The sequence below is a fragment of the Vidua macroura genome, chromosome 6, assembly GCF_024509145.1.
Source record: "Vidua macroura isolate BioBank_ID:100142 chromosome 6, ASM2450914v1, whole genome shotgun sequence".
Taxonomy (NCBI): domain Eukaryota; kingdom Metazoa; phylum Chordata; class Aves; order Passeriformes; family Viduidae; genus Vidua; species Vidua macroura.
This window is the reverse complement of record NC_071576.1, coordinates 33,989,552-34,010,474: the sequence shown is the minus strand read 5'-3', so window position 1 is coordinate 34,010,474 and position 20,923 is coordinate 33,989,552. Positions and strand designations below refer to the sequence as shown.

The 20,923-nt window shown below is 38.7% G+C and overlaps 1 protein-coding gene across 1 annotated transcript; it reads right to left on the bottom strand.

Moving 5' to 3' along the window:
- Window positions 1-1,385: 1,385 nt before the first annotated feature.
- On the bottom strand, window positions 1,386-20,780 carry SLC39A9 (solute carrier family 39 member 9). The gene is made up of 7 exons (XM_053979843.1): window positions 20,277-20,780; window positions 16,477-16,585; window positions 13,236-13,427; window positions 10,745-10,813; window positions 9,514-9,599; window positions 7,518-7,652; window positions 1,386-5,784 (listed from the first exon to the last, which is right to left on the bottom strand). Exons 1-7 carry the CDS (start codon window positions 20,370-20,372, stop codon window positions 5,554-5,556), a joined length of 918 nt encoding a protein of 305 aa, XP_053835818.1. The 5' UTR covers window positions 20,373-20,780; the 3' UTR covers window positions 1,386-5,553.
- Window positions 20,781-20,923: the final 143 nt, after the last annotated feature.

Sequence of the window (20,923 nt, the reverse complement as noted above, 5' to 3'; positions counted from 1 at the left end):
ATAAAAATGCTGATGTACATTTTTATTTCCTTAACAAATGAAGGAACACTACAGCAATCACCAGGAAGCCTGCAACACCACAGCTCCTAAATTTTAAGTTTGTAACATAAATGCACCCAAAGCACTTCCTCACATCTCTGAAAGGATTTACCATAGACTACAGTGATTAAATCTCCAGTTACTGAGGTGACATATTTACTAAATACGCTAAAAGAATGTTAATGTACTGCATAATGCTTTACCATTTAAACTGAGTTTTACTTGCCAAAAAAACAAGAGTCTGCCTGGGAAAAATACTGGCTTCCCCTTCTTACTGCTTTACATTTGCTTGTACCAGCTTTAACAGCACCTCTGTCATTTGCTTCAGTTCTCCTACTGACTTTACATGAATCATATTCTCTTGTGCTTAAGCTAGTATAAAGAGATTACACTTTCTTAAAGACACAAGTTCTATGAACTACCTGGAAAATCAAAAGCAAGCAACCAGCTGAGAGGATTGCTTATTGCTTGAGTGAAAGAGCTAAAACACAGTGTGACAGGATCTTAGATAAGTCTGTAGACAGCAAGCCCAGCAGAACAACATAAATCCATTTTTTAATGAATTGCTTATAAATCATCTCCATCAAATGCTATCTCTTCAATGGATGCACGAAGTTTGTAAATGCATACATCACTCATCCTATAACAGTACCATTCCCCTTTCATTTTTCTAAAAATGCAAGTCTAAACCCCAGTCCTGCTTAGAGGGAACCTGGAAAGTATGAAGAACATCTATACAATATGTCAACTCAGCACCTCTAAGAGGAATCTCATCAATGTATACAAATACTTGAGAGAAGGGTGCAAAGGGGATGGAGCCAGACTTAGTGTTTGCCTTTTTGGTTTGGGACTGACGAGATTGAGAGCACAGGATGGAAAAAAGATTATTTCCTTTACCTCCAAAGGGTCCTCAAGCCTTTTAACAGTGGTCTGGAGCAACCTTAAGCCCATCATCTCTTTGTTACCCTCCAAAGAAGTCTCAGCCTTGTAAGCTCCAAAGATTTCCCTGGGGGTGCAGGAGGAGATAGCTCCAGGGCAATGGCAGCCCCTAAACACTCTGCAAGAGACACAAGTTGCCAAATGCCCAACTCAAGCAGAGCTGTCACATCATCTCTGCATTAATACCTCTGAACACATTCAGAGCCATATCCAAATCCAGCGGCTACACTGACTCCCAACATGCAGTGTCACATTCCAGGTTTGCAAGAGGTGCTCAGACATCATGAAGAAAAGCAGCAAATTCCCACAAAAATAAAACTGTCTACAATGCTTGCATCCCATTTAAAACTGTCATTTCTTTCCCTTAGAGCTGTCACAAAATCCCATGCAGTAAATGACAAGCCAACTCCGAAACACTGCACCTAGTAAAAATTTAATATAATAAAACAAATTGAAAACGGCAATATTATTTTAACCATTCACAATTAAAGTGGAAAAATTATAAGGCAGCCATTCATGGAATGATTTTGTGTACAAATGATTTGGAAAAAAGACATTAAAATTACAGTTCCATACATGGAGAAACATGTACGGTAAACAGCAATGACCACACAATGTTTTTCCCTGGAAAGCCAAGGCTGCTAAGAGATATAACAGTAAGGAAAAAAAAAATATTTTTAAAATAAGTTTGATGTGAACAGGAATCTGAAACTTGTGGTAAAGAATCCAATATTCATCATAAACTCCCCCACCATACTGCAATCACGTCAACTCCTTCCACCCTCAGTAGAATCCAAGTACACTTTCCTTCTCTTTTCCCAAGGGCCAGCACAGAACAGAAAGGGAGCAGCAGGAGCATTTATTCCATAACATCTCTCTCTTTTTGCAATCAGCTGATACCACATGGACACACCTGCTGCTATCAAAAGCTCCTTGAAGGCTGTGAACTAGTTCCTGAATAAACACAGTGGTTTTCCTGGGCTTCTTGGGTAAGATTAGCCTTTTATATAATCCACCTGGAAACAGCTCTTTGGAGTTAACAGTGGGTTTCTGTGTTTAACACCCAGCCATCTGACAAGCCAAAACAATAAAAAAATCCTGTCTTGGTGTGACAGCTCTGCCATCTTTACTTAAGTTAATGTCAATGCAGCTTCTGCCTCTGTCACTGAGTGCTGAAAAAGAAATATTTCCCTTCTTTATATAAGGAACAATAAAAGCATTAGAACAGTAGGGGAAGTACCTGAAGACAAGAGGATCAACAGTAACAGCTTTAGTCCAATTCCTATTGCCAATTAGGAAATCATTAACTGAAAAGAAACAGGTGATGAGAAGATTATGGATTTCCTAGGGGGACTTACAGAAGGAAAGTGGGACATGGCTGGCACTTGGTTTAAGCATTTACCTGCTAGACCTACTGCCACTTACCTCACAGAAGAAAAAACAGGCAGAGAGAGTAAGAGGAATTTGTTTGCACCAAGGTCTCCAGAGGAGTAGAAAATGATACCAGATGGCCCTGACTACATGCAATGCTTGGATTTACTGTGACAGATGGGGAGATAGGTAGAAAGAAAGGGCTATAATAAAATGGACCATTTAATTTAACTCATTAAAATACTCTGCATCGAGAAAATAATCCTCCATTTGGTACTAAAAATTTGGAAATGTTTGATAATATAAAATTTTACATTTTCCATATCAACATAACCAAAAGCTTCTACAGTCACTGCACTTTCAGTTACACAATTAAAAATAATCATTCAGTGATAACAGGCAGCCAAAACAACATGCTCTTGCTAATTCTAAATGGGCAGAAGAAAAAATAAAAATCACTGAAGTCTTCTGTAACCAAATGCCAAAATGTACGTTTTTGGAATTTTTGTGCCAATTTTGAGTTGCCAATGTTTTCATTCAAATTCCTTCACCTGCTGCTGTAACTTGGCCTCTATACTTCATGAATAATTAAACGGACTACTACTATTTCTGATGGCTGCCCCAGAAACTGGGAACATGATGTGAAGGACAGGAATGACAAGACCTCTCAGCAGTGGCACCCGTGATTAATATGCCAGGTTATGTCAGCAGTGAAAAGTCCGGCTGCCACACCCTCACCAATACACACTGATCCATGTAAAAAGGTACTATCCACATGCTTCAGCCAGGAACAAAAGGTATGGAATGGGAAGCCTCTGTCAACCACTGCTATTGTTATACACAAAGTGAGGCTGAAGGGGAATTCGGGCAGGGTGTCAACGCCCAGGGTGGGGTGCACATGCAAGTGACAGGACAGAGGTTAAAGAATAAAAACTTACTGCTTTATGAAATGCAAGCACCTAGTGCTGCACTAAGCTATCTCCTGCTCTTGCAAACCCTTCAGCTTTTGGAAATTGTTATGTGGAAACATTAAACCTGGTAAAATAGTGAGATTATCAAGGAAGAAGGTAATTAGGGGGGAATCAGGAAGAACAGAACTCTGGAGTAAACATTCCTGTGTATCATTTGCATGTGTTAGGAACCTGTCCCGCTGAACTTTTTAAACCAGTAACTTACCAGCTGCATTATGCACATTGTAAAAATCCCAAAACCGAAGCAGACAAAAAAAATTTGAAAAGCACACAGAAGAGGATCCCGTCCACATCACTAATTTTGCAGTGGCTTTTCAGAACACAATATTGAAGGTCTAATACAAAAGAAATGCTTGTTTAGGCCTGAAGCACTAATTCTACCTCAAAATACTGTCTTATGGGAAAATATGACTTCTAATAATTTTGCATTGATCTTACATAGTAAAACACACAAATGAACAAGCACTCCTGGGAATCAATACTAGGTTAAATCCTGGGATACATCAGTATTGTTACAGAGCCAACAGACAAAGCCATCACTAGTCCAAGAACCAGGCCATACCCATTACTCTCTAAACTAACAAACAAACAGGACAATAACAAAAATGTAAAGAAGTTATGAGGCACAACGGGCTCTGCAGTTTAAGTAATAAATGCCATGACAAACAGTCGTAGTCATTCATATGGAAACAAGAAGCACTTCAGTTAAGATATTTCTTCAAGACTCTGTTTAAAAAAAACGACAAAAAGAAGAAAAATAGATTTGGCAATGTTATCTTCAAAAAGTGCAGAAAAGGTACAGCTTAAAAGGGGACCAGCATTAAAAAGTCTTCCCCTAAAGAATGAATCTTATGCTGATTCTTTACATGTCAAGCATTCCTGGCTTTTCAATGCACATTAGAGTATAACATGTTTTGCATAAGGGAAATGGCACCTGGTAAGACAAAGCTGTGCCTTGAAAATGGAGGGATCTTTTATCACTCCTCTGTAGTGAGAGACATCAACAATTGGCAGAAAGTCCTCCAGTAGATTCACCAAAACTAATACTTATCAGTAAGAGGCAAATGAACAATTCCCAAAGGAAAAGCAAAATGTCTAAAAGGTCCACTGGGAACCCACCAGATTGGTTTTTGGTGGGTTTGAGTTTTTGTTGTTCAGAACTCCTTTAGAAACACTTTGCATTCTATCTGCAGCATAAATATTTAACTAAACATCTTGTTTTGTTAGCCGTAATACCTTTATTTAGTGAAAAACCCACACAGCCCTCCACGGATTTCAGCAAATTTTCAGATTTTTGAAAATAAGCTAATAAATTTCTCTGGTCCCTCAACAGCTGTTTCCATCAGATTTCTACTCCTCAGAGCCCAGAACAGCTCTGTTTCAAAGGGCAATATGGGTATCTCTCTCAACAGAAGCATTAGTGTATCCCAGTAGCCAATACATAATTTCTGCTGACATTTTTGGTGCTTAACATTTGACTTACTGGGCAGAAGACTATCTCCCAAGAAATAGGGCCTTTTAGAATTTATTAACAATTGAATAAACAATCAAAACACTATTCTCCTTGCTTCTATCCTTTGTCTTAAATAATGGAATACACTGCAAAACTCATTTGCACTTTCTTTAAACAGCTGATTTTTTCCTCTAATCCTACACACTATCTACATAATTTCTTTCCTGTTAAGTGACACTTCTGTGACAATAGCAGTGTAGAGTTCCCAGTGTAGCCCATTTCTGCAATACAATTAGTGACAAGCATCATAAGGGCCAGTCGCATTGCCAGGACAATGTAGAACCGATGGGGGAGAGCCCCCTTCTTCATTAGTGAGACTTCAACCTCTCACAACAAAGCCATCCTTGGGTTTTGCTCTCAGCTGTGAAAGCTGAACTGCAGGATACTTTGGTGATTGCAATTTCGTTAGGAGTCGCTATGTTCTTCCCTGCTCACCTTTCTTAAACTTCAAGTTCCATCTTCCCTGAGAATAGGGCCAGAAGTAACAATTAAAACAGCAAATGTCTTCAGAAAAGAAAGTTACATAGAATTTGCGTCCGGCTGCCAGAGTACATTTTGCTACACTAAAAACCTTCCCAGGATTCCTCATTTTGCAATCAAGATTCCCTCTGAACTCCATAAAGTGGATGGGATGAATGATGGGTAAAAGAATGATAAAGGGAGCAGCAGACATTTACTGCTCATGTCTTATCAAGGAGGAGAACATTGAAATTTCAGCGTTTAGTGATGGTGTCCAATGGACAAAACTAGAGGAATAAGGCATCCTAATACTAGGGCTGCCACCTCCAGACGACTGAGTCCTTTTCCTCCAGTTGATTCAGGTTTGTGGCTATGAGCAATTCCTCCTACTTCTGGGAGAACATGAACTGTGGCAACATAAAGGAAAGTCCCAGCAGAAAACAGCATAGCAACTCCAGTGGCATTGACTTCTGAAAGGGCTTCTTTGCTGCTCTGAAACACAAAGAGCAAAAAAAGTGAGAATAAGCAGAAGTTCTTCAATCAGTAATTAAAAAAAAAAAATCTTTCAGTATCCTGGAACAGTAGGATTTCTATCAAGTCTCATCTCACAATATCTCTTTCTCACAATGACAATGGTTTAGTGTGATTTTTTGTGTCCTTACATGTAGTAACTTACATGTAGTAACTGGTACCCTGAAGCTGTAGGGGCAGAAGGACACCCCTCCTGCTAGTTACTTCACTTTGGACTTAAAAAAGAAAAAACCCTTACAAAAGAACCCTCAGAAAAGGAAGAAAGTCACAGTCTGCTGAAGCATCTTGTTTGATCAGCTCACAGATAATATACCAAACAAGTTTTGAAAAAAAAAAAAAAAATTCATATTGCAAAGCCACGAATTTTAGGGAGGATGCTCAAGGTTGACTTTTTTCCTCCCTTTTTCTAAGCAAGGGGTTCAAATAAGATGTTAGCCTTTAAATATCTTCTCCACTGCTCTTGGGAACCAAGTCCCAGAACATCACTCATTAAATTCTTCCTTTGTATGTAGAATTAAACACCCAAAACTTTTCCAGCATTTCCATGCAAACTTCATGAAGAAATGCATCTTTTGCATCAAAACTGCATACCTCTTCACCTTCATAATGGGGTTAAGATATGCTACAGATCAGTAAAGGCAATGAAATGCAAACCCACACATATCAGATTCAAACGTTTCTTCAATGCTTTCCAACTCAGGTGTAATCTTAGCTCTTGTGTTTACTCTCAGATCATTTTTCCAAACAGAAAGATACATCATCTGGAACTACAAAACCATTGTGACAGCCTTGATGCCTTATCAATTTTCTGGAGGGCAAAATGTAAACTCAGCCCTTGATGAGGACACTTCAAAACAGTGCTCAAAGATAATTCTTTTTTCTATTTACAGACCCAACCTTTTTTCTGCTGTCTTTTGTACTGTGATGTCAAATATTAATCCTATCCAGCAAGTAAAGGATTAGCCCAGATGATTTAATCTTTCCTCTCATGCCTTGAGTTTCATGAGATCATGTTATATCCCTTACAACACACCACCATAGCACGTCACCAGCAGGACACACCACAGCTGAGAAATACAGGAGCATCCCAAGATATGCTATGAGAAGCAGAAACATTTAATTTGGACAGAGATGATAAACTCATGTGCAGTGTTCCATTTCACAGGCCATTTGTTGTACAGACCCAAGACACAACAATACTTTATGGAGCAAGGCACAAAGACTGTTCTAGCTGAGGACTCAACTTCTGACACAGACTTTGAATATAGAAGACCACTTCTGGGATGGTGGGGGAAGCTAGAGGAGATAATTTCCTACCTATATATTAAAAGAAGAATGCATGCAACAATGCTGAAAATTACTTATTTAAATAGGCATCACATAAAACCTGCTATATGAATAAATTTTTCTCAGTGGGGAGCAGCAGAAAGGATAAAAAACAGTAATTAGACTTAAAAAAAAACTATACCAAACTCTACAAAGGAGTTATGTCACTGATTCTGATGTGAAATACATGGATTATTATTTGTTTTGCGCATTCATATTCCTACCTTTTCATCAACTTTTTTTATATCTTCATTCTGCTTAATTTCTCAGGCAGTTTGGAATTATGTAATATGAAACCCATATCACAGTCCTTTCCCCAAACTTCACCACTAAGCTAGATTTTGGGCAGAACAAAACCATGAACCTACCTTGCTTAGCCCTAAGTATGTCACCATCGACATAACAGGTGCTGCTAATGCAAAGACCAGCAAGTGTTTTCTGATACGATTCCGTTCTAGCCCAGCGTGCATCAGGAAGGAAACCAGGCCAAAGGCAGCTGGTGCCTGCAAAAAACAATATTCACTGCTAATACAATACTTTCTAAAACACCCTGAAAAATGAGAAAAGGTTGAAATACGACTTACTACATTGAAATGGACTGAATTGGAAGACATTCAGGGTGAGCACTAGCATGCTGCAGCTAACCCAAATCAACGGCATTCTGCAGACTGCCCCACCTTAATAACCAAACCTAACAGAACCTCATGTTCTGGCTATCAGAAACATGTGTAGTCATTATAAATACTAAAATATTCATTCTGACTACAGTCATTGCTATAATTCCTAAGACTTCATCAACTTAGGTAATTTCCTTTTTCATCCTGTTACTATCACACATCCTTAGACAGTTTTTTCATCTGCAGTAGGAAAATTCTACAATTAACATGGGGAGGGAAACAATTGCCAAAAGACAGGTAAGAGTCAGCCTGCATGTTAACAAAGACTTGAGTTCTTTTGATTAGTTCATTCCTGTTCTCATCAGGAAGCAAACAAACACTTCCTTCTCCCTCTGGTGGCATCCAGTTTCTTATCCAAAAGGCACAGATGTCCCACTGCTCACAGCATTTACTATACTTCTGTTTGTATAAAGACAATAGGAATCCACCCAGACATTTCTGAGGCAAGACATAAAACTAAAATACCTTAAGCGTTTTTATACACACAATCTTTTTTTTAAACATAGAAAGAAATCATGAGTGAAAAAATATGAGAAAGACAAAAGAATCAGACAGAATCAGAATAAAAAAAAGACACCAGAGAAGAAGTAAGTTTCTCTTCTATTACCAAATATTCATAGGAGAAATTTTCCTCCTCTAAAATTGTTCCATTCCAGAAGTCAGTTAAGAACATTAAGAATAGCAAAAGCAAGTTTCACCTGGCAGTAGCTATAAATTAAGCTCCAAGATGAGACAGTGACATTGCCACCCTCAAAGTTATGTAAACCACAATTACTTGTAGGAACATCAAAGAAAAGACATACTAGATATGCATTTCCTAACATTCTGAACATGTAATTATGTATGATTTCTGATGAATTTATGACTAATCACTGTAATCCATGCATATGCTACCTTAAGGCAAATTTCATCTGCACAGGTATGTTTAGAGCCTACATAGACACTACGTTCACATTCACACAAGTATTCAGCAAAGATCTCTCCAAGAGCCAGTTTGCTTGTTACCATCAGCAAAACATTTGTTTTCCTACATAAATGGTATATGAGTGGTGTTGAAGCTACTACAACAGAGGTAACCAGAAGTCAATTGTTCTGATTTAGTACTCTGATATTCAATGGTTTCAAAAGACTAACCCTTCAAACACTAAAACCCTTCACAACAAATATCCTCCTCATTTTCTGATGAACATCGCAGAACCAAGACTGTTGTAATCAGCATGAATTGCTTTTCTTCCTGATGCACTAGCATATACTTCTGTGCCTCACCCCTTAGAACTTCTCAGAATATGTCTCTTACAGCAATAATAACTAGGGTTTTTTTGTTTGTTAAATAAACTCTACCATACCAGCTTCACAAGTTGGTGTGAAGCTGATACATTTCTTCATGAGCTACTCTTCCCTCTCTACTTTTGGGAGATTTTTCCCAACCTCTGAAAGCAAGGTAGGCAGTAGGCAGTCAGAATTGTCTCTCACTTGTACCCCACTCAGACTTAGCATCAATCATGTGCTCTTCTGTCATACTTCATACCCATGCTTTTTGGTCCTTGACATTGTACTAACCTCTTAATTTCAATGGCATTAAACACCTCTGTATTACATCACTAATGAAACTGTAGATCTTTAGCAATTCCTGTGAGTGTTAATAGTCTTTTGAAGAACAAGTAAGATTTTTTTAATGGTAACTCACCTTGTGCAACATAATCGCAACAAACACTATCAATTGGACACTAGTCTGAGAAGTAGAAGCTGCTGCACCCAATGCAACGCCATCAGCTGAAAAAGGAGTGCAAGTTCATGGATTATTCTTCTACATGAGCTTCCCCACCCCCTCAAAGGCTGACAGTAGATAACATGTTGATTCAAGAAGCTCTGTTACTGAAAATTGCCATTAACAATAGCAGCCCAAAAGAGGATTCACTTGCCTTTGTTTGTTAAGCCATAACATTTCAGAATATCAGAAAACCCTCAAAAAGAGCTGTCTCATATTTCCCAAGACCACAAAAACCATAATGGGAATCTACTCCATATTGACACATTCCTTCAAATTAGAACAAGTTTAGTTGTTTTAGTCTTCTGTACTAGAAGACACTTCCTCTCTAGTAAAAAAAATCTCTTTTAGATACTAAGCATTGCAAGAATTTTAATTATTACCCTTTAAATGATTTTTAAAATATAAATACTATTGTAAATACTTTTATCACTTACAATAAATACACTGTCTAAATGAAATAAAAAATGGATACTATACTACTCCTTAATATATGCACATTTTGTTTGGTGAAGAAGTATCTTTTTGATCAACATCTTCTGACTTATCTAGACAACAACCTTCAGCAGGACATGAAAAAGCACCATATTTATACTATACATATATATGAAAAATCACAATATGAACATGGCTTGACTGCAACACACACCTAACAGTCAGTCCTTACAAGTCAGCCTAAACGTGTTTCAGTGAAGTTTTTGTTCTCCACCTTATAATGTCCTTTTTTTTTCCTACAAGGTACTATTTTTTTAATTAGTATTTTTTAAACCCATCAACCAACAAGCAAACCCAAAGGTGTTTCATACAACTTATCAAATCTGTTAGTATGTATTGAAATTTAGCAGCTAAAGGAGTTGGCATAGGAATTGAAGAGGCAGAGAGTGAGCATCACACAACCTTTCAGAATGGAAAAACAAAAGAGTAAAGAGTAAAAGAGAAAATTCTGTACCCAAATAAAACTCCATGAATCATCTGAGCTCCTAGTTAATTCTGGGAAAGAACTTTAGTTCTCCCTGCCTTTTGTTTTTTTTTCTTTCTTTTATAAAAAGCCACCTCCAAAAGCACAACCCAAATGTCTCCATCGCACCTGAAGGTGACCCACACAGCAACACCTATACTTGTCACACATTAATAACAGGTCCCACATTACCTGCAGCATGGACTACTAGTCCCAGTGTTGTGGTGATTTTGGAGTTGCCTGATCTTGCAGCTTCTGGATCTGAAACAGTCATGAGAACAGTTATGATAAAGAGATCAAATGAATAAATTATGCTAGAAAAAATATTGTAAGTTTCACTGTACATATCTCCCCCATATGTTTAGGCAGTTGTATTTAAGACCACCAGTTCTGTATTTCTGCATTAGATTTACTGCAAAATGGTTTGACACTAAACACTTCAAATCACCTGAAGTTCTGCCAAAAAACAAGTGACAGACTCATGGACAATTCTTTGAAATTTGCAGGATCTCTCTCATAGGTAGAAGCAGATGTTTTTCTTAACCCCCTAAAATGAAAAATGTTAAAGGTCTGTGCCACCAAGAAAAAGAAAAGCTATTTTTGGATCCAAAGAATTCAGAGGTGCTTAGAGAGTCAGGATGATTTTTCCCTACACAGCTCAAGGTTCGTAGTTTCCTTCAGGTGACAGTCTTGGTCAGTTTTTGTTGCAGTGATTCCCTGGCAATTCCTAGTAAACAATAAAGTCTACCTGTCACAGCACCAGTTGCAAAGATTTCCCTTTGATGTTATACAGCACAAAGGAGAAATGCAGCCAGGGCTGTTTGAGATCCAGTGTTTTGACCAGAATTGCCTAACATTTGCAGGCAAATGACATTTGCCTGACAGCACAATAGGGCAACATCAATATCCATCACTACACAATCAGTGGTGAAACTTTTACAAAGAATTACTGCAGGGTGGGTAAGCCCTACAAAGTGCAGAAACATCTGATTAGTCAACTGTTTAATTTCAGATAGTTTGAACAGCCATGACCGAATTATCCCAGTGGTCTGTAAAACAACTGTAAGCACACCTACACTAACTCTGCAGTGATGCTGAAACAGAAATTCCAGTCCTTTTCTTTCCTCCTGCCTTGCCCCTTACCCACTAAGTCTCTCTTCATTCCCAGGCACACATGTAGTTTCCCAGTGAGTCAGATCTAAACTAATGCATCCTCTGTGGTCAGCTTTATCTTCTGAATGAAGGGGAAACCATGTGAGTAATTAATTGCATAAGCTGCACTTGCGTGACAGCAATGGTATATTCATGTCAAACAGGAGGAGATATTCACAAAAAAACATTTCCTTTACAATTATTTTGGATTGATTGGATTTTTTTTTTGATTACTAAACACAAAGAATCACATTTGACTTCATACCTTCATTCAGGCCTACTGAATTTTTCTAGTTTAGGCAAAGGAAGATCTAGTCACTTGGTAGATAATAAACTACAAGACATTGACTGGTTCAAGAGAAAAGTGCTTTTCTTCAGTAGCTTTAAAAAACATTACAAAAACACTGCTACATCTCCTGTGACAGGTAGAGGATAGATAAAACTTGACTTAATGTTCTATTTTGTAATGTGTATCTCTAACACAGATCACAGTCTTCTTCTGGTATTTGCTAGGATCAGAGACACAGAAAAGGGTCATAACCTGTACAAACCAAGGATTCTTCTGGAAGTTGCTCAACTGCATCTCCCTGATATCCTCATTGCCAGTGTTTCTTTAGAACAGCTCTGAAAATCAGCTACCCATGGCTGTGGCTCCATTCACACTTCTTCAGGAGTACACATGTGACATAGCCTCTGCACTGGCCTTTCACCTGTCCCACCACAGTAACCCCATACAAACAAGTTGCACTGTGAATTGACAAGAATCCAGCCAAAATACATCCCCCTGCCTTTGTATGTGTTTTCCTTTAAGATCAATTCCTTATTTTTTTGAGGGCCAAATTCCAGCATCAGAGGACCTTGTGTGGGAGAAAATGAGCAGCCAAAGGCAATAAAATACCTTTTCAAACAGAACACCTTTGGTGCATTTCAAGCTACACTCTGAACATGAAGTCACAGGCAAGAAACGAAGGCAACTGTAGGCGTTTTTAGAGTCTTGCACGAAGCTGACAAATCTTTACATAAAGCAAGAAATATTTTGAAGTATGCGAGGCTTTAGACTAATGTGAGAGGTCCAGCTATGCAGTTAAAGTACCAGAGTTTACATCTAATCATTCCTGCCATCTTGCTTAAGATAACTTGCTGTTCTGTGCAAATTTTACATACATATATGACAATTAAGTAGGATAAACAAACGAATATAAGACTAACCTGAAATTTTTTGAAAAGCCAAAGAAATCCCCTATGGGTGATACTGTAAAACAAACAGTAACTCAAGTGTCAAGTCACCCTCCACACCCACTCCACATGTGCTCATACATGTTACTGAGGAAAGCTCTCAAATTATGGTGAATTTTGAGATAGATTTCCAGCATAAACAGTTTACATGGACCATAAGGCTTATGTTTTTAAAATACCTACTGAAACTCTGAACATGAGTGGACAAATTACACCCTGGTAGCATTAAAAAAAAAAATACAACTTGTTAATTAAGACTAATTAGCAAGCCTAATTGAAGTGAATCTTTACTTACCATCTGTAGAGTGCACATGAGAGCTGCCTATCTGATCCACCAACAGCATGAAGACAAAGCCGAGAACAAGGGACACACCAATGTAGGCGTGCAACCGGGAATGGTCGTGGCCATGCTCATGTACCGCTGGGATTTTCACTACCTTCTCAGATTCCATCACGTGCTGCATCTCGCTCGCTGGGTGATGCTTTCCTGTGACAGGCAAGCAAACAGATCAGGAGACTAAACATGACACGGCCACTTCTTTCCTCCTCTGCCAAAAGCCTTCTTCACATTCCTGGACAATACACAAAAGTTTTTAGTTATGGTCTTTTTTAGACAACATTCTTAGCAAAGTCTGGTTGGTTTCTCCTCATACATCTTCAGCATGGAAAACAAAGGAAGCATTAATATGTTATAAGCCAGGTTGCATTTTAAATACGAATTAATTCACAAAAATTGCTGTAAAATTCCTTTTTTAACTGAAGTTGCCCATTTTGTCAATATTCAGAGATACCATCAAGCAGTTATTTCATTATCTTCATTTAAGTAAGAAAATACAGGAGGAGGAGATAAAATAGGTTCCCTCCACTAAAAGATTTAATACCATCTTTAAGAAGATTAACTGCTGCTGAGATATAAACAAGCTAGTATTGATACACTCCATTGATACAATAGTTAAGTCAAGTCAAGCACATTACAAATGTCAGTACCTTCCAGAAACCCAAAGTCCAAGCCCTAGGGATGAATGATGCATAGTTTCCTTTCCCTACACAAGCCATTAAAGCTTGTCCATGTTTTTTTTCACTTTTAGGTCTTTTGGATGGCAACTACTCTTCAGAAGCCTTAAAAACTTATACCAAGAACTTGACTTACTCTAGAAAGTAATTGTCTTGCTGGAATATTCATACATCCTCTTGGATGAAACAAGTGTATGTTCATCCCACAATGCCATTACAACAGTCAAAGCACATCAGAATAAGCTTGGTAGCAAAGACCTCAAACATATCTTTGCTGAACAAGATTGATCAATAAAATTACTTTGGATCACACAAGATTTTTGCCATCTATATTATGAACTTGACTTTGCTTCAGATCATTTCAAGCCATAAAACTGTATAACTTTGAGCAATCTTTCTGACAGGGATTATACAGTTTCAGCAGTTAAAACAAAGGACTGAAGTCAGCAAAGGTATTTTATTTGCTGGTAGCACCCAAACCAAGATTTCACTACACAGATACACAGGTTTATAATCAAAGAATAAACCAAGTCATGATATGCTATTTGCTCTCAGCCTAGAAGGTTGAAAATTAGAAATTATTTATTCCATGGCCTGTTTACCCACAGGTAAATACAGAAGTAATAGTAAATTACTTCCATATCAATGGAAAACACTAAAATGCTTGCTAGCAAGCAACCAGTCAGAGTTAAGCTACACCTGAAAGAGGGAAAACAAAGATTTCTCTTTTTGTTTTTCCGCATATATGAATATTCCTCAATGTTTCCCTTAGCTGCACATTTCTACATTTAATTATGTAAATAGGTGAACTTGAAAATAAAAGAGAAAGCTGTTCTCATAGTCTTAAGTTTAATTTTGAATATCCTACTCTTCTAAGAAAAATATTATAAATAATTTTTTGTAGTTAAATCTGTAATACCCATTAATTCTGTCCCTTTGCAGTATAAAAAAAAAATCAGATTGTTGTTAAACACAATACTGCGAATTAGATATTGAGTCTGTAGCCATTCACAAACTCTTTTTTTCCTAGATAAATACTTCTGCTGTTACTACTGCAGTACTGTGAAGTGTCTTTTTTTGCCATATACTAAACAAAGTTACAGTCCATACAGCTCTACACAGCAAGCTGTCGAGCCATACATGAACAATATGCCCCATTTCATGAAAAAGCATTAAAACCTGCAAATGTTCACAGCAATTGTATTTACTGCTAGCTGTACCATTACAAGAGAAAAATCAGTCTACTCAGAATTAAAACTGAATGGAGAGTAAACCCACAACTACAGCTCATTAGAGACATCGACATCAGAGTGCACAAATTATAGTACAGTATAAAGGCATAATCAGAGCTTCTTTCACTTCTTGATAACGGATGATTTTATGTATTATCTTCTATTTATTCTAAATCTAAGCAGAACAACATAAATTTAGTGGAAGCTAAAACAATATACATTAAAGCATATTACTAAAATGAAATTCAGAAGTATAGAAACACAAAATCCAGTACTACAGGAAAAGCAAAGGACTACAGTTACCTCTCAATCCCAGATTAGCAACATCAGTACACCAGATGTTTGCAAGGTTCTCTACAGCATCAACTTTATAGTGCTTTCCCCTGCAATCAGTAAGCCATTGCCTTTTACCTTCAAAGTTTTGATTCTGAGCATACTGGAAAAATCTCATACATGCAATAGTCATCTAATAGCACAAGTCTCCAAGCAAAAGCAAAATTTCAAGTGCACTCCAAATAGAGGTGATGAGCCCTGGCTAATTGAAACAATGTCATGACCTCAAACTGAGGTCTGTTAAGGCTTTTGGCTGTAAGACACACTCCACACAAACATCCCTGCAAAAAAATCTCTGGTCACTTTGAGCTCTTCATTAGAGATAATGAGGTGGTTACAACAGTGACAGCAGACTAAAACTGGATGATTGAACACAGAGATTTAGATGTGTAATGTATACCACTACCCAAGAAGAAATGCTTGCTACTCTGTAAATTAGCCCTATATAACTATAATTTTCAGCTAAGTATATTAATTTCAAGATGCTTTTCAGCTTCAGAGGAAATTCTTATTAGGGCAGGGACATACATTTGTAAAACACCTCCTGCAATTGCTTTAATGAGAAGCAGCCTAAACTACAAAGAGAAGCGCGAATACGCCATAATTTCATTCTCTGCCAAAGGCACCCTTACACCTCCTTTGAAGTTCCAGGGGAAGTTAACCTCTCCCCAGAATAAGAAACACTACACATGACCTGTCATAAAAGGCTGTTATTCCATGAACAGTACAGTATCCAGACTCACAAATGATTGGATAACTCAGCAAGAGCCATCAATCTGCAGACTGATCATATCCCTCAATGTGTAATATCATGCCTAGAGTAGTTTTGCATTTCTATGCCTGCTTTGAAGCTCTTCTATCAATCTCATCTAAAAACTCTAAAAAGAAGCCTCAGTATATCGTAACACACCACGATCTAAGTTATCTTGAATGATGCCATCTGGGTTTGGTTCTTACCCTCCAAAATATCTTCATAAAGTGCATGTACTCCTTCTGGCACAATGACAGCCAAGGCAGTTCCACACAGGAGCCCAGCACCCAGAACAGTCACCAACTTCAATCTCTCCTGCAATTAAGTACAAAACAGGTATCACCTTTAAGAATGAAAAAACTTTCTTTACTCCCCCTTATTAACAGATGTTGGGGAAAGGGGTTACTTGTTACATAAATATTGAGAATTTGCAACTAAACCTTAACAACAATATATAAACCTAATGTTTTTATAGTAAAGAATAATAGTTTGATTCATATTTTTGGAATAATTTCTATAACAAAAACAAAAACCACACATAATTTTTCAGTACTTGCTACTGTTAGAGTTATCTTCCTAGTTATATTCTAGTTTGGGACAAAAAGCTGAGATATATCCTCCTCCCAAACGAATTACATTCTGTTTCACCAAGAAATTCACCAATTCACTTCCTTGTGACTACGCTGACAGGCTAAAGTCAAAGACACATACTAAAATCCCATTCCATAATCATATAATAGGGTCTAAAATATGACAATTAGCAGAGGCCATTACTCATAATTTCTGTAAGAACCCCTATTATATAACATATAGCAACCATGGAAGTTTAGATCCTCCTAAGAACTGTGCAGCACATGTTCAGTGGCAGAATCACCATCATCTTCCATGTTCAATGAGAAGTCTGAGCACCACCAAAACACTAATGTTAACTACTGAGGACCTAGAGACAGAGGGCAGCATTTGAATAGCAGGAAACCACTTGTTGCATATCATTATTATGCCATCCATTCTCCTTCCTGCACTGTAACCACACAAATAGTTCAGTCTCACTGAAATGTCACTTGCACGGAAGAAGCAGGAGGCACTAGGAGATGCACAACCAGCTTCCTGAAAGCAAGCCAAATGTGACCACAAGGGAACAGCTGCAGCATTACTGGGGAAACTCCAACAGTAATATGCAAGAGATGAAAACAAGTGTAAAGTTCCCACAAATATGCACTGTATACTTGCACATACAATAATTACACTTGGTAAATTGTCATACTGTGGCAATCTACACGAGAAGATAAATTTTCAATATCTGCTCTTCATAAAGTTATTATGCAAAAATATAGTAACATACAAGGAAAACCCATTATTTTTATCTGCAACACTATAGTATTTTTTGCATACACACATAAACACAGAGAAAAGTGTCAGAAGTAATACTGATTTATTACAACTGCAAATACATGGTATAGCTTGCCTTCACTTGGGCACCTGTGAATTTTAAAGATCCATTAAAATAATACAGACTAACAAGTTATCATTTCAAGGTAAGTCTCCATCTCCTTTTCAGTACAAAATAGTTACGTGTACTGAATACAGAAATTTAATAAGAACAGCCTACATATATAGGCAGAAGGAATATACCTTTATACAAGAAATCAAACCATTTCTGTTAAATACATTTGCATGTTAAAAGACAAGAGCAACATAGTAAGCAGTGCTAAAACTCCATGGGAAAAAACCCTCAAATTAGCAACCTGTTTCACTGTTCAATATTTTTTAAAGTCTGTAGGGCATTGAAACTCTTACTTGGACCTATCAAAAACTCACACCTACTTTCAGGAGGACAGTTCCTGCCTCTGTTATACCACCAAAACATTCAAACTGCTACAACTTCATTTTAAATTTTTTTTTCTTAATTTAGATTACAGTTTCGGTAATAGCCTCAGAACTGGGAGAGTGCTGTTTCCAGTCCTAAATTAGACCAACAGAGTCCTGTAAATTAGGATTAAAGTGAAAGGGTACCTCTGCACACAGAACTAAGGCACAGCTCTGTTCAGTTGGCACCTTTCACCATTCGTGTTTGCTCAGAGTTTTATACTTTCACCAATATCTTAATCTAATTGAAATAATAGAACACAAATAATAAATTCCATGGCAAAAAGATAATCTGAAGGAATGTATTAACACTAATGAATAATTTTATTGTTCTCTAGTATCTGGGGTATACTATGCACAGCACTCACTTTTGTTTTCAACTCAATCATTACAAATGGCCAGTGGGAAGAGGCATTTTTACTCACTTTGGCTATCTGCAAAACTTTTTGCAAACTATAGAATGGACCGTCCAAACAGTCATTTCAGTTTGAAATTGTCTTTGTTGCAGAATCCTAAGCAATAATAATTTTAAACAAAACAATTATAACTTCTAATTAGACACTTCCAGGATTAGCTAGGATTTGGACATCATGAGCAGAGATATTTTGCTCTTTTTAAACCAGCACTGCATGCAAACCTTTAAAATATCTCAGATTTAAATCAAGTGTAAAACCAAGTCTAGAATTTCTGAGAGCTTAAGATAGCAATAAACTTGACTGCACATTGCATATTTTGTGTGGTGGTAAAACACCACACACACAAAAGGCTAATTAAGTATGTGATTACTGCTTAGGCAGTTTTGGATCCACAACAGATCTGTATTCCTGCAACTGCTGGAAGCCTTGAAAGGTTTAGGAGACCACTGAATCAACGACACAAAGAAAACACCCAGACACGTCAAGAACCTTAACTTCAAACAACACTGAATATAAGTTAAGAGTTAACAGGTGACTATCAAGCACATACATGGCAAAATGTAAAATTAAATTTAAAAAGAGACAATATTAGCACACGAGGCAGTGCTCTCAGCAAATCTGCAAGAAAACCTTTCGTGGGCTTCAGGGCAGAAGTGAGTTTTAAAGAGCAAGACAGTGGAAGCAACAACACTGAAGACACATAAGGGCAGGTCCACCAAAGCATCAGATGAAGCACTGGCAAAACAGAACTCTGCTGATGTTCATGTGAAGATACCTGAACAGACTGCTAGGTTTCAACTCATTTAGCTGAGCTGTACTTATCCTAAAACGAACAGCCTTTCCTTCCAAGCTGCTCAGTGTCTACTGCTCCCAAAGCCTCCGAGTAACAATGGGACCAAAGGACAGGTGCAAGCAGCTCTCTGACTTGATGGAAGACAAAGGCACATTTCTACTCCAGCACCTTGCTTCCCCAAAGTAGCCTAAACTCTCACTACGCCATGCCTCTATAAAATAACCATCATTTAGAAAGTGAAAAACCCCTCGGGTATCAGAGGATATTAGGAAACCTACAGAGACTGTGACAACAGTCATCACCTCAACAACTATTTCTTAGAAGCACACAAAGATGTTTAATCAGGAACTCCTGTACTGTTTGGCAACTTACCCAATCTCTGAAAACCTCCTTCTCCTTTAACACTACTTTATTTATCCAAGATATTTTTCTGAAATAATAGCTTGAGTTACACGGGGCAGTAAATTGAAGTTCTGTAGTAATCAAAGAGCTAAAGTTTAATTTTCAACAGTGCAAACTGTGAGAAAAATTGTGAATCAAAGTTTTTCTGAGAATATTCTTGGAATAGTTTTAGAAGCCTTAATTTCAGTAGCCCAGAGGCACATAAGAGATAATCACTGACTTCAGCCATTTCTTACACAAGCTTCTAAGAATAGCCATGCTTATTCATGTCCTTACACTACATGCTGAGACTTCACCTGTAGCAGAGACTCGACTCAAAACTAACAAGTTTAAATGGCCACTGTGAAACAAGCATAATTTTACACAGCAGTTTTGAATGAAAGTGAATATTGCACTCATAAATTTTAAAGATAAAGCTTTATCCTTAACAGCGCTGCCGTATTGCAAGGGGACGGCACCAACTCCTACTGGGAGATCTCTCTGGTTTCTCCTTTAGCAACGAAGGAGCAGTTTGGCGGAGTTGTCTTACCTCGGAAAAATTAACTGCCAAGGGTATAATTCCTGCCACATAGCAGGCGACCAGCATGGCCAGGGACAGCAGGCAGATGGAGGGGAAGTCATCCATTTCGCCGCTTTCTGTCCGGTCCTCTGAAGTGAAATCCAACAGCAACTTTTCCACCTCTCCCCACCGCACGCCTTTAACCCGTGCAGACACGGAGCTCCCAGGAGAGGCTTTCAGCCATGTCTCTCTCGCCCGGCGGCAGCGGCCGGCTCGGCCCCCAGCCGGGGGTGCGCGGCCAGGGGGCGGGAGCGGCTCGGCCACCAGCCGGCGGGCCCGGCCCTCACCTGAGGCGGGGGAACTTTCACCCGCACCGTGCTGCTCCCAGGGGAGGCGGGAGAGAGGGCCGGGGGACAGCGAGCACGCAGGCGGCTCCTCACAGCGGGGCAGCCTGAGGCAGGGCCGAGGGGACCGTGCGGGACGAGCGCTGCCACCCCGTTCCCAGGTCCGCTGCCCCGGTGGCCAAGTGGCAGCGCGGCGCTTCCCCTTCCGGGACGGGCCGCGGCCGCCCCGCCCCGCCCCGCGCGCTGACCGACTCAAAGATGGCGGGCGGCGCCTCGGCCCGCGATGGGCCGCGAGCGGCTCCCTCACCAAAGATGGCGGCGGCCGCGCCCCGC

What these genes read in the sequence shown, in the direction of transcription:
- SLC39A9 (XM_053979843.1), bottom strand. Translation starts at nt 20,372, where the DNA reads ATGGATGACTTCCCCTCCATCTGCCTGCTGTCCCTGGCCATGCTGGTC. An exon ending in TGGCAGTTAATTTTTCCGAG is followed by an intron (nt 16,586 to 20,276) that starts GTAAGACAACTC and finishes ACTTAATTGCAG; the next exon opens with GAGAGATTGAAGTTGGTGAC. An exon ending in TTGCGATTATGTTGCACAAG is followed by an intron (nt 7,653 to 9,513) that starts GTGAGTTACCAT and finishes TGTTTTTTGCAG; the next exon opens with GCACCAGCTGCCTTTGGCCT.